We start from the raw sequence: 14434 nt of genomic DNA, 5'->3' as shown, positions 1-14434 counted from the left end.
TTAAGAATTTGTTTTATTTTAAATCTTGTCAGTAATCACTGTTAAGTGTGTAGCTCTGAAAAAGTATGATCAGATGGAACCTCTATTGACGTTAGGCAATAGCTTAGAAGATTTTAAAAAATTAAATCCATGGTGTAATTTGTTTTCTATCATTTGCCTTTTTTTCTCCTGGGAGTAGCATGCCCTTCATCTTCAGAATCCATTTAACCAGGCGTTCTGGTTGGTTGAATTTTAGTGAGCCTGCTTAGTTTTTACTTTAACCCTCCTCATCCTCCATCACCTCTTCCCAAAGTAAAATCTCATATTTTACACCTGCAAAGTGGATTTCGTTAGCGGGATGAGACTTCAAAAGAAACGTCTTTAAAACTAAAATTTGTTTTCGTGACTGTGCCCTACGCTTTGTCAGTCTGGCAAATTTAAAGCTTCAGTGAGCAGAAAACTTGCATCTCGCCTGACACCTTGTAAGCTTGGTTTCAGCTCAGGGTCACTTAAAACAACCTATTTATAAACCCGTGGAAAAAAAGCTGGGTTTTCAAGAGCAGGAACTACTGACCCCGAAACTCCAGAGAGATGAGTTGGGTGCCTTGATGATACAGACAGTCGGCCATGACAGTGTTACCGATGAGAGCGGCGAGGGCTTTGCGGGTCGTGGGGTCTTAGAAGGCTTTCAGAACAAATCAATAACCAGTACAATAAAGCTGTGTGCGAAATTACCACTTTATTCACACTCATTGTGTCCTAACCTGTTGAGCTCCGACTGAGCTTTTGATAAGGGAAGTGTGAGAAGGGCTCATACAAGTTTAATTTTATCAAACGGTGTACTGTTTCTTTTCTCTGCTCTACACCTCACTCATGGGCCTCTCTCTTTTTTATAATTCTTCAATCAATTCATGGTTTTATTTTCATTGGACGTACTTAAATTCGGCTACATTTTGAAAATAGAGTCCACAGGGAAACACGATGGCCATGGTTTTAGGAGCGTATAGTCTCAGCTGCCTTGACCAGAGATAGCAAAGATGGATAGATTTTCTAAAACAATTTCTGCTGAAGAAGTGGGGGCAGCATAGCCTGTAGATTAAGGTCTCAAACTGTGTGGTCATAAGAACCTTAGTTAGAATCTCAGTTCCACGACTATTGGTAGCTGTGCGACTCTGGGCAAATCATTTAACCTCTCAAGCTTCAATTTCTGGTCATGGAGATGACAACCATCCGGTCTGTCTCATGGAGTTGTTATAATAGTTAAATGAGATAGTGGACATGAGCCACTTAACACAGAGCCCAGGATGGAGAAACACTAGGTAAATGTAGCTAATATAGTAATTATTGCCCGAAAGCCAACGGAATATATATTAACATTTACATTTAGAAATAAATTAGCAACATGGACTAAAATATTTCCCTAAAAGGAATTTCATTGCTTTTCTCTTTTTATGATATATCTTTAGTGTTGAGAATGTAGAAAAACCAGTAAATGAAAAACATATAATATTGACCCATAATCTCATCACACACAGAAATAACCCTTAGTGTCATTCTAATGTATCTCTTTCTATATTCATTATATGGATTTATTTAAGAAAAAAATGGGTTTCCACTTAATTTGTTCAACACATGTAGTGTTAGCATGTTCTGGTGCTGGACACTGTATGTTTTTCTAAGCCTGCCTTTCCTCTGTAGTATACCGTGCAAGTGTTTTTATGAGCAGCGGCGGAAGGAGATGTAAATGCCTCCAGCTTCCTCGGGGTTATCTTAGATTGCCATTAAGTCTTTTACAACTTTCCTGGATGACTGAGCATACAGGGATTAAATAGGAAATTCATAAGCTGAAATTGGACAGAAAAGGTGAGGAGGACTGCTAAGATAAAGAACATGGGTGAAGGAATGGCAAGAGAGTGGATGAGAGTCAGGGCACCGAGTTCTGCTGGTCTCGGACCTGCCGTCTAAGGAGCTGGGACGCGTGGGTAAGCCCCTTGCCAGCTGGCCAGGTCCCCCAAGGGCGGTGGAGTAGATGTTTCCCAAGGTCTCCTCCTATTCATCCGACTGAGGAGATGGACCTAATGATATAACAGCACCTTCACGTCCCACCCCTTAGGGTGGGGATGTGCTTTTCGGGCAAAATGACCAGTCAGTAGGGACACCAACATGTGGCCTGGAAAGAATGACATGCTTCAGACAAGTGTGTTCTCTCCTGAGTGGAGTAAGAGGGATTTTGAAGTCCGTGTTAAGCTAAAGAGAATAAAAATGGTAACAGAAAGCGCTTTTTGGTCTGGAGAGGTTGGAGCTAAAACCTCTCCAAGGTCAAATGTGGTCCCCAGCCCCTTTGGGAAGGTGTAGCTCAAATAAAATTTTAAGTGTGAAAGTCAGGTCCACATCCACTGGTTTTCCTTAAATGGTCACCAAATTTTCGCCATAACTAAATGCAGCAAGGCCAGGACCTGTTGGGAAAGCCGTCTGCCTGGTGAAACACTTGCACGCAGACTCTGTTCCAGCCGGGCTCCCCTTCGGCTCCAGAACCGTGCTCACTCTCGGTGCTTTTCCTTCTTTCAGAAGCTGCTTCGGGAGCTTCTGTACTTGGATTTGCTCCTGTCCTCTCCCGGGTCAGTAGATGTAAGGACACTTCTGAAATGGAATTCTCGGGAATCCCCCCCCCCCCCCCCCCCCGAGCTTCCTGCCTGGTGACCTTTACCACCTGGTTGCAGGGCAGGCTGTGGGCAGCACCTGGCCGGGTCTCCTGAGGCGGTGACCTGACCCCAGGTGCCTGCTTCTGCGTGAATTGAGTGGAGAGGTGGCAGGGAAATCTTACGATTCAGTGAGAAAACAAATGAACCCATCAGCTCCAGAATGAAATCCCTTTGTTAAAAAAGAACAGAGAGGGGTGATGATGTTCATTGATGGTGTGACAGTGTGGTGTCCCAACCCAGCGCCCCCACCCCCAGACCTGGTAGGGAAAGGCTTTCGGGAGCAAGGCTTTGCTGCCACTGAATTTAAGTTAATATGGCGATTTCTGTCGAGAAAGTCAAGCTTTGGGGGACCCAGAATCTCTTCTGTTGTTTTTTTCAAAAAGCCACAGTGGGGTGCTGTAGCGACAGGATCTCACCATTAACGTTTAATTTCTTTGCTTTTGTTGGTCACTTAACATTATTTAAAAGTATGTTTTGGCTGGTGAATAATACTTTTGGATTGCATTCAGAATGCATAAACAGCTGTAGTAAAACTTGCTTTCTTGGAAAGGCAGCCTCCGCCGAGGGGCCAGGTGGTGCAGTGGATTAACGAACTGGCTTTTAACCTTCTTGAGACCTGGGTTCAAATCCCACTCAGGTCACCCCTGACGGATGGGGTGTCAGTTTGGTTTTGGCTATGAATTCCAACCCCTGACTTGTTTGTCCGGAGCACACAACTCCCCAAATCATTTGGCCCAAATCTACACAATTGGCAGTTTTGACGCAGGGAGGGCCAGTCCTGAAATAGCAGGGTGCAGCAGGTCAGCGCTGAGGCATTGGCAGAGATAAAAGGGGGAGTTAACAAGCTTGTGAGCACCGGCCAGCTCGGACAGAGCCTGGCTCGGGCCAATGCAATGATTTCCTTGCTTTTTCAAGCTCTAAATTTGGGAGTGACAGAAAGGAAAAAAAATCTCCTCTCAGTTTTTACAGGTGTATATGTGCAAGCAAGACAAATTGGATTTCAAAGTCTGCATTCTTTTTCTTTTTTAAAATATATTTTTACTAGAGGCCTAGTGCATGAAATTCATGCACTGGGGGGGGGGGGTTCCCCTCAGCCCGGCCTGTGCCCTCTCACAGTCTGGGGGGACCCCTCTCTCCTTACCACCCACTGCATTCGCCAGCCATGAGCCCAGCTTCTGGCTGAGTGGTGCTCCCCCTGTGGGAGCACACTGACCACTAGGGGGCAGCTCCTGTGTTGAGCATCTGCCCACCTGGTGGTCAGTGCGCATCATAGCAATTGGTCATTCTGCCAGTCAGTTGATTTGCATATTAGTGTTTTATTATATAGGATAGGATTGATTTCAGAGAAGAAGGGAGAGGGAGAGAGAGAGAAACATCAATGATGAGAGAGAATCATTGATTGGCTGCCACCTGCACACCCCCTCCTGGGGATCAAGCCCACAACCTTGACATTTTCCCATGACTAGGAATCAAACCATGACCTCCTGGTTCATAGGTCTACGCTCAACCACTGAGCCACGCTGGCTGGGCACTCTTTCACTGCAAACCTCAGGATCTGAGCACAGGGTCACCACGGTGGGAAACACTGGCTTTGTCTCGCTGAGAATCCTTGGTGGGGACCAGGCCCTGGTTCTCCCCGCACTCCACTTGACTTTCTTCACTTGTAATTTTATTTAAGCCACTCAATCCCAGGTCTCAATTTCACTGTCTACGAAATGGGAATACCTTGGAGCCATTATTTTCCACATTCTTAATTATCTAGAAAAGCATTTTCAAAAATTGAAATTATTTTTGCAAAACATCACTAATTCTCTGGGCGACAGTCATTGGGAACATGCAAAGCATTATTATTAAGAGAGGAATTACCTGACAGGTGACCTCTTTTGACCCCCAGCTAGTAATTAGGCAAGTGTGCATTCTGCTGGGTTTATAATATTTTCTCTGAAGACATCGAGTGAGATCGGATGACTAGACCCTTAAGAGGATTTTACGCCGGACGGCCTCTGCAGGCTGACAGCACCTCCTTCATGAGCCTGGCTCTATTAGCAAACTCTTCCCCTACATGGATCCACTTTATGTTTCGGGGCAACCTCCTCACCTGAGCGCAGTCATGAGATGCTCCCCTCTGGTTATTTATTCTCCGGGGCCAGCCCTTTGTCGGGATGGAGACTAGTTGATGATGAGTGTGCACCCCCAGGCAGTTCCCGTAAGCACTCGGTGGACAGCTCACTGTTCTTGCTTCTCCGCCAGGTTCATCAGCACCAGGACCGGGGAGAAACCTTTCAGTGCCAGCTGTGCCCTTTCACTTCCTCGCGCCACTTCAGCCTGAAGCTCCACATGCGCTGCCACCAGCACTTCCTGAGGACAGAAGCCAAGGTGAAGGAGGAGATCCCAGACCCAGATGTCAAGGGATCGCCCCACCTCAGTGACAGTGCCTGCCTGGGGCAGCACAGGGAAGCAGGAGGGACAGAGCTAGTGGGGACCATGATGCCGGCCAGCACTCCAGAGAGGACTAGCCAGGGTGGGGCTGGCGTCTCGCCTTTGCTGGTGAAGGAGGAGCCCAAGGAAGATAACGGCCTGCCAGCCTCCTTTCCCCTGAATGCTGCCGACAGGCCGGCCAACCACACAAAGCTGAAAGACCCCTCCGAGTATGTGGCCAACAGTGCGTCAGCATTGTTCAGCCAGGACATCTCTGTTAAGATGGCGTCTGATTTTCTCATGAAGCTGTCAGGTACTTGAATAGGGTTGTATTCATTCCCTCTCTCTCTCCCTTTCTCTCTCCCTCTCTCTGTCTTCTTTTCTACCAGTGCTCTCATCTGTCAAATCAACTAGGTGACTTTGAGGTCCCTTTAAATTCTAATGGTCAGCACCTTCATACATGTTCTTGCCTTTTTCCCAGTCCTTTGGGTGTAGGCATTGCTGTGGTTTGGGGTCTGGAAGCAGCAGAGATTGCCGATGTCCTTCTGGTTTTACTCCTTTACGGGCTCTTGTTGTGGGGGAAGGGGCAATGGTGAGCCCGGTTGATGGCAGTTCTTCGTGTGACCTTGGCCTCTATGTAACCTGTCTCTGCATTGGGTTCTTTACCGTGCTTGTGTGGAACGTCTCATTTTGCATTATTCAAGTTTTTTGTTTGTTTTTAATTTAAACGATTTTTTAAGGACGTATGTACAGAGACTATTAGGACGTAGAGACTTTGAAAATTTGATTAAATGATAAAGATTATCGTAAAATGTTTTTCCATCGGGAAACATTTTATTATGGTAAAACATACCCAACATGAAATTGACCCTTTTTGAGTACAGTTCTTTGGCATGAAGTACATTCACATTGTTATATAACCATCATCACCATCCATCTCCAGACACTTTCATCTTCCCATTAAACAAGAACTCCCCATTCCTCACACCCCCAACTCCTGATAACCACTCTTCCACCTTCTGTCTCTGTCAATTTGACTACCCTGGGTACCTCAAATAAGTGGAATAGAATTTTTTAAACATTATTTTCCAACTGCCCCAATGCCGTTTGAAAAGAATATGGAGAAGTTGTAAAAAAATTATCCTTATTGATTAATACTACTTTGACCGTCAAATTATATGTGATATTTCTTTTACATTTTTGTTGTTTTTGTTTTCAGTTTCTTTAAGTTGTGTAGTAGAACAGGGTGCAACATTGAGGAAGGCTATTTTTCCTGACTCCCTTTTGGAATGAGAAAACGTGTCCTGGGATTGCACTGCTACTCATTCCATTTTTTTAAAGTATGATTTTAAATTTTAAAGGCGACGTGGAGGGTGGGGAAAGGTCGGCTGAGCATTGGTTCTGTCTTGCAGTCCCCAGGATGATTTCCAAATGCCATTTCAGCTCTTTGGAGATTGACAATAGCCTTTTAAATGGAGAATAATTGGTCACCGTCTTCCTTTAAATGGACTGTGAGTCGCGTTTCACTAAATGTCATTGCCAGGTGCATTAGAGGTTCAGCGTCACTCTGAAGACCCCGTGCTCAGGGACACCGCAGTCAGGTCTTTTGGATTGTCCCCGTCACCCCAGATCTCTGCCCCTCAGGAGCGTGTGACACTAGTTGGAAGAAATGAGAAAAGGTAGGGGATGGAAATGAGGCGTCACAGAAATGAGCTGCGGAGGAAAAGAGAGCAGAGAGTGTTCTGTGGGGCACCCAGACCTGCGTGCATGTGAAGGGAGGGAAGCAGTCCTATGCTGGGCACGATCAAGTCCCAGGGATTACAGTGCGTCTGACTGCGGCACAGATGGACAAGGGGCTCTCTACTCCCCGCTTCTCTTCCAGCTCATCTAGGGGAAACTGAGCTTTTAGGGACTTTGGGTTTTAGATTGAAACATTTTTGAAAACAGGGCTGGGGGTAGGGGGGCAGGAGCAGAGGGGAGTGCAGCTTCCAGTGTCCCTTTTGCTGTTGACACTTTAGTTTTTCCCTCTGGAGCATCTTTGGTCCTTCCTTGATGGTCTCTCCTGCAGGACAGCACAAGGGGCTCCTTTTCTGGGTTCTTCTAGTGAAAAAAAATGGAATGCAAATGGCATCTTCACTTAGCCTAGCTTAGAAAGGGGGGCGGACATCTCCTTACTAACGGGAAAACTAAGTGGGGGTGAGTAACTCTCAGGAAGGGGTTATTCCCTTTACTCCACCACCCCGGGGCATTTTCAAAGCTGCAGGAAGGGATGAAAGGAGGATCGGGTAAAATACCTGGTGTACGATAGATAGACCACTCCTGCGTGACTCAGCCCTGGGTGCCCCACATCCGGCTGTCACTAGCTCCAGCCCCGTCTCAGGGAGCGGAACGTAAGGCCTGGGGCTGCTGGGAACCAGAATTGCAAGCAGGAGCCTCCCCAGCGGAGAAGCCAGTTGGTAGGCGGGGGTAAAAACGTGCACCAAAGCCTCACGTTGTGATCTGTTTTCTCAGCTAGCTATTGACGGGGACTTGTTTACGGTTTGGCAGTCGAAGTATTTGCCGACCGGTCAATCGGCAGGAGAAAACAGATAACAAATGCACACTGCTTATGCAAAAGGCCCATGCAGCGATTTTATGGTGGCTTACTGAAGGTCCTGAAACCTGACTTGTGTGCACTGTTACCTAGCAACCTGTTACTAAGTCACCAGGGAGTGAGATGCATCGGTAATTTTTGTGTGTGTGCGTATTCGGATGTGAATGTAAACTTGGTGACTGTGGCAATGCAGCCCCCGGGAGGAGAAGATGTGTTAAAAGGAGGGGGATACATTTTCTGGAGGGATTTTGTGTGTGTGTGTGTGTGTGTTTTAATTCCACCAACTCTTTGGTGGGTCAAGCCCTATCATTGATAGCTGCTGCCACCCTGGTGCTGTGCCTGGCTGTGTCTGTGGCTCTGATCCTGGGACCAAAAGGCCCAACCCCAGAGAACTGAGGCTGAGTTTCTAGCTCTTTCCCTCATCAAATGTAGTGCAGCCGTGGTGAACATCGGGCCTTGTCCCCCGGCGTCATAAGGGCTCCATTGTTCTGGCGACGAATTTTAGCTGGGCTCTGCGCGTGCACCTGCTGGGACCGGAGGGTGCAGCTGTTTGTGGGCATGGAGTTTGCGAGTCCCGGTGCCAGCCACATCACTGTCTGCAGAAATGGAGCACAGTGACAAATTCAAGCGTGGACACACCTACTTGTTTCCAAAAGAGAGAGGGAAAACACTCGATTCTTTCTTGCCTGGTTATTAAGGGGAGTCTTTCTTGCTCCTTCCACTAAAGCTGAGCATAAAGATGACTTAAGGGAACCCAGTGGGATTAAAGAACAAGGGTGGAATGCTCTTTTAAACGGACTCTAAATCCTCCTCCCACCCCTGCCCTGATTTTGACGTTTCCCAGCGTATGTGATTGTGAAATCAAATCCCTTCTCCGGATCATCAACTAACTCTTCTTCTGCCCGAGCCCACACTTAACATTCCTCGGTCCTGCAAGATTAATGTTGCTCCCTGGGACCGAAGCTGTCCAGGCTCAGCACCATAATTGATTCAGGGAAGAGAACGGGGCAGCTCCTGCCCCTGGCTTTCTGGGCTAAGAGAAAAAATAATTTTGTCAGCTTCGCACAGGGTTTGGCCTGGAAGGCAGGTCTTGGATGCTGCAGCTCTGGGTGTTTGCATAGATCTTTCTTGGGAGCCTGAAGGCACATGCAGGCCGCTGCCTGCCGGGGCGGGGAGCCAGGGCTCGCATGACCTGGGTGCGCAGGGGAGAGGTGCTCACCTGACCTCAGAGCAGGTTCCTGCTCTTCCAGGCCTTCTCCCCATGATCCAGCTTCCAGCAGCAGTTCTAACTCTGGAGTTTTTATATTGTTGTTGTTTAAAATATATTTTTATTGATTTCAGAAAGGGAGAGAGAGATAGAAACATCAATGATGAGAGAGAACCATTGATCGGCTGCCTCCTGCATGCCCCCTACTGAGGATGGAGCCCGCAACCAGGGCAGGTGCCCTTGACTGGAATCGGACCCTTCAGTCCGCAGGCCAACGCTCTATCCACTGAGCAAAACCAGCTAGGGCTATGTAGTTGTTTTTTAATGCCAGGGCCTAGCCCCAGAAATTATGATTTAATTGGTCTAGAATAGGGGCTAATCATTGGTATTCTCTTTAAAATCCTCCAGTGATTCTAACATGTGACCAAGACTGAGGACCACTGATGTGGAATAGAAACCTGATACCTGGTGCAGTTTTTTTCCATGCAGCTCTCTTCCTTCCTCTGTATCCCAGGCCCTGAAAGGGGCGTGGTGTGCTCTGGGTCTGAGGCATTCACCGTAGGTCAAGGTTGACATGCATGAGAGGCCTGGGTGAGTCATGGTCATGAAACCTCGTGTTTCTCCTCGTGGGGCCCCATGCCAGAATTAGAAGAAGCATCTTAATGTTCTCTAGTTAGAACTAGAAAGTCTCAGGACTCCTGGAACATCGAGGGCCTGGGAGTGTCGTTACTTGAAGCCTGAGTAACAGTTGCCTGCTCTGGCCTTACATCATGTCTCTCTCTGAAAACTACACTCTTCAAGATACATAATTGAATTCTCGCTCTCCAAATTATAACCGAGGAGCTGACAGAAACTTGGCACCTCCGTTGTTGGCTGGGAATAGCGTTTTGTCTCTGGCTTTCGAAAATAAAAGATACAAGTCATTTCAACTATTTTTAATTTGGAAGCGGGCAAAAATCACTTTTTTTTTACACAGCCTCCCACATTCTATTAATTTCATAGAATTAAGGCCGAAGTAATTTTAACCAGGACTTACATATAGGCACAAGCTGAATTTTTAATTTATTAGGAGCGCAGCCATAAACAGCAAAGGTTTTCTTGTATAAATGAGTGGGCACTGGTGAATGTATTTGCGTCCCATAGGCCTTTGTTCTGCTGCTTCCATCAATTTTGTACAGTTTTATGCTCCTATAGTGACAGTATGGTTAGTCTATGAATGGCCGCTCCCCTATGCTGCGACACATTGGTTTGTGTTGCTGGAGGAGGCATGGGAGATGCCCAGTAAACCTGATTGGCTCTGATTGGCTTTCTGTGAAACATCTGAACAAAGGAGCCTTCTTTCAAGTAAATGCCATCCTTGGGCCATTCGCGCCCTAAGACTTCGGTGCCAGAGGCTCTCCCACACCCACGCCTAGGTACCTTCCCCAGTGGGTTTATCTTGGACAACCTTCCTTTGCGTCTTCAGTCTGGCCCTTCTTTTTAACCCTGCTTCGCTTTTCTCATGCTGAGCACTCGCTGACCATGTGCCTAAAATTCCTGGTGTCACAAGCTGCGTTTAGGGGCCGTCTACACGCAGGCAGCCTGAAACCCTGGATTTTATTGCTGAACCTGGTGGTGAGTCCTGTGAGAGGGAGAGTGTGATGCCCTCCTGTTTTCCAGTGACTTGCTGCTCCGTGAAACCAGGGCTGATCTGGGTCACGGAAAGGAGCAGCTAGCATGACAAGAAAGCTTGGATGGGTCCCCAACCATAGATGGGGACTTTGTGACATTTACTTATTGTTTCTTTTTTCCCCTTAACAATCATTTATACAGTGTTTACTTTATTCCATAACACATTTGAATTTCATAGCAACCCTGTAGCAAGACAGTACTCCCATTTTACAGATGAAAACTAAGAAACAGAGGTTAAGAGACTTTCCCAGGTTTATACAGCTCACATGTGGTGGAGCTGGAATTCCAATTCAGGGGGCCTGGCTTCAGCGTTCCCTTCCTCAGGCTGCCTACACCCCAAATCATTAAGGAAGCAGCGACACCAGAACCTGGCTCTGCCCTCTGTCCCTCGTTGTAGAGTTAGCCGGGGTCCCCAGCGTGTGTGCTGTGTGCTTGATGTCATTGGAAGTGACATCACTTCCAATGCCTACTTTTAGGCATTATTTTAATTATTTCATGCAAATAGATTAGTAGCAATAAGGCCAGTTTATATTTCTGTAGAGCTTTCTAGTATATTTCCAAATACATTGTCTAGTAACAAGCATGTATATGAGGAAACTAGGACTTGGTGTACATCCTGTAAATGGGTCAAGACTGGAATCTGGAATCCAGATCTTTCCTCACCGTGCTGGACAGAGCACTCCTTCTAGAACTGCCCACAGAATATTTTTTTTACCTTGATAGACTCCTGGGAAAACTTATCCAAGTCTACGTTTCTGCAAAAACGGAATCCAGTTCATTTTTTCCTTCCCTGAGAAGTACACTTTCTTCTACTTACTGCTGTTGTTACTAATCTACTATTATTATCAGCATTATTACTAATCAATTGTGTTTACAGTGAGCCAGGCGCAGTGCCCACAACCTCTTGTAGTTTCTCATTTAATCCTCCCAACAGCCCTGTGGGGTCAATGATGTTAAACCTATTTTGCAGATGAGGAAGCTGAGGCTTAAAGACTTCAGCTCCACGGGGCAGAACAAAGATCCTAATGCAAGACCTTGGCAAATGACCACTGTATTCGCTATTACCTTTTTTCCCCCTCAGTTAAGCAAACTGTCTTTTGACCTCCGTCTGCTTCACTGTTTATTTTCCTTGGCTTCAAACCATGGCATCATTCCTACATGCTAATTCAGTCGCTAATCTGAGTAAACTTTTTTGTGTCTTCAAAATAGATCTACAATCCATCGCTACAGGTGCAACCCTTCCTGGCTGTCACCTCAAACCTAGACAGCTTGCCACTCCAGCTCCCTCCCTGACTGATGCCTTCTCCACCTCAGCTGCCCCCCCACCTCCATGCCCTCCAAGGCATTCTGGAGGACCCTTCTGCCAATGCTCCTTGCATCAGGTTATGCCCCCACCTGCTCCTGTCTACAGACTAACCCTATCCCCACTTCTCTAGAAGCCCTCTCATTTCCATTTCTCTGCCTTTACCTTGTTGCTCGGGGGTCTGGTCATTTGAACTGTGGAGTCCCCTGTGTCTTCCTCCTGTTAGATACAATGGGAAGCGGGAATTTTTATAAAAATAAGTAATAATGTGATTAAAGCTAAAATAACTGTTTTAATCCACTTCTGACCCACAGTGGTTCTTTCTGCATCTTTGTAGAACAGTTCTAGCAACCTCAGGCTCCATCCCTGTGATATTCTCCCCCTACCGCCTGGCCCTTGCAGACGCTGGTCATCCTTCCAAGAATAACTCCCACTTCTTGAGTAAAACCGTTTCCTATTATTCGGGTCTTTAGTGCTTCCCCCACACGCCCATTGTGAATACCAGTGATACTTAGAGTCTTTATCACCCTGGTTGGTGCTTGTATTATGACTAGTTCTTTCTATTGCTGTATATTAGTCTTGCTTTTCAACTATTTCAAGTTGGAGGGTTGGGAGGTGGGGAGGGGGATGTTTCTTTTGTAACATCTTTATCTTTTATCATCCACAGAGCATTCCATGATGGGTTGTAAGAAAAATATTCCATTACTCATATTCTGGAAGTCAGGTTTTCAGAGGTTGTGATATTACTTCACTTGAAAAAGATTTGCAGATTCAGTCATCTCCATATGCTGTAAGAAAGGAGATGGAGTAGAGTGTGGTCTATGGAAAGTAAGCAGGCCATATCAAGGGAGCCTCAAAGGGTCTGAGTACCTTGGGGTCCTCATGTCTTATGTTCCTGGACCTCAGCTTGTAGCGCCAGGTCTAGGAACTAGAGTCCATCACACTGTTAGTTAAGGAACAAACTTTTCCAGAGTTTATCAGCTCAAAACAATAATCATTTTCTTCCTTTATGATTTTATGGATTGGCAATCTGGGCATGGCTCAACCGGGTGTTGCTCCTGGTCCTCCCGGGCTGACTTCCCCATCTGCAGTCCATGGCCAGCGTGGCTGGGGGCTGGCTGGTCTAGGGTGGCCTCAGCTGGGATGGCTGCTCTCTGCTCCCAGGGTCTCTTGTCCTTCAGTGGGCTGGCCCAGGCTCACTCACGCGCAGCTGGGCCGGGTTCCAAGGAGCGGGCCAAAGTGCACAAGACTTCTGGAGGCTTGGCTCAGAACTGGCCCAAGGTCACTTCCATCACCTTCTGTTGACCCAAGCAAGTCCCAAGTCCAGCCCAGATTCACAGAGTGGAAACACGGACTCCACCTCTTCACGGGAGGAGCTGCAGAGTCTCATTGCAAAAGGAGGGTTGTCAGGGAGGGAAATCATTACGGACACTTCACGGTCTACCTCAGCCCAGAGCTCTGCAGGTTCTCTGGGTGTTCATAGTAACAAACATCGCTTAAAAAACGGATGCACAAGCCAGAATGTTGGCATAATAATAGAAAATGACAAGTGTAGCAATCAAGAGGAGATGTCATTTGGGGCAGATGGTCACAGACTTCCCTGAAAAGTGTTGGAAATATATTATCCAATCTTTAGGCTTCCTTTTCTCTAATCTCCAATCATTTCTCGCTGTTCATACATTTCATTCTTTGGGTTGGTTAGTATGAATTTAACGCACAGCTTTCTTTCACATTCACTCCCGGCTTGATGGGTTTTCCAGGACGTGTCCTTCCTGCTTTTGACAAGGGAGATATCCTGTCTGTTAAGTGGATTACTGCAAATAGCTACTTTTGCTCATTATGTGTTGAGTTTAGTAGTTAAGTACAGAGAGAAAACCTTTATTTATTTATTTATGCTAACATTCTTGAGGCACTGCTCATTGTCACTCCCCTTGACCCCGCTCCACGGGCTGTTTTGTTTCCTTTGTCACCATGTCTGTAACTGCAGTGGCCCTTGTTGATGACCTGAGCAGTCTTGGTTTGAGACATAGATCCTGAAGTGTGGCCAAGTATTAGCTCAGGTGGGCATTAATGAAAAATATGAGATGCTTAAAACGTCACTAAGCACTAATTACAAAACTACTTAAGGCAAATTAAATAGTTTACCTTATTAGAGAGCAAGGCTTAAAAATATTTAGCTAATGTTTTGAACATTCTATTTAGATGTAATATGCTTAATATCTAAAAGTAATACTCCACTGTTGTTATTATTTAATCAAATCTTGCCTTTCCTTATGATTTTAGAAGGCAGTTTATTGTTTATTTTTTCTCACTTAAAAACATCAAATTATCAACAAAGCCCAGCTTCCCAGGCTGGTCATACGTACTTTCATACACTTACAAGGGAACAGCTTTGGTTTGTGATCTGGAGAGCTGGGCTCTGATTCTGGTTCTGTTGCCAACAAGCTGTGTGGTTTTAAAAAGGCCAAATCGTCCTCCGAGCCTTCATTTTCTGATTATAAAATAAGGGAGTGGAAAACAGTAATGATGTTTATTTTGTTGGCTTGTATTTTAAACAGTAA

The 14434-nt window shown here is 46.2% G+C and overlaps 1 protein-coding gene across 9 annotated transcripts in view; it reads left to right on the top strand.

Moving 5' to 3' along the window:
• Nucleotides 1–14434, top strand: part of ZNF827 (zinc finger protein 827) — a 172526-nt gene that overhangs the window by 43222 nt on the left and 114870 nt on the right. For all 9 annotated transcript variants that reach the window (XR_011471546.1, XM_070415261.1, XM_070415260.1 and 6 more), the window contains exon 4: nucleotides 4932–5412. Coding sequence is in view for 8 of the 9 variants with exons in the window: in XM_070415261.1 (XP_070271362.1) it covers nucleotides 4932–5412 (481 nt within the window). In the remaining variant the exon portion in view is untranslated. The remainder of the gene's footprint in view (nucleotides 1–4931; nucleotides 5413–14434) is intronic.

Source organism: Myotis yumanensis, unplaced genomic scaffold (assembly GCF_028538775.1).
Source record: "Myotis yumanensis isolate MYYU_CA2020_CCGP unplaced genomic scaffold, mMyoYum1.0.hap1 SCAF_5, whole genome shotgun sequence".
NCBI lineage: Eukaryota > Metazoa > Chordata > Mammalia > Chiroptera > Vespertilionidae > Myotis > Myotis yumanensis.
Note: the sequence above shows the minus strand (reverse complement) of the source record. Positions and strands in the feature narration are given on the sequence as shown.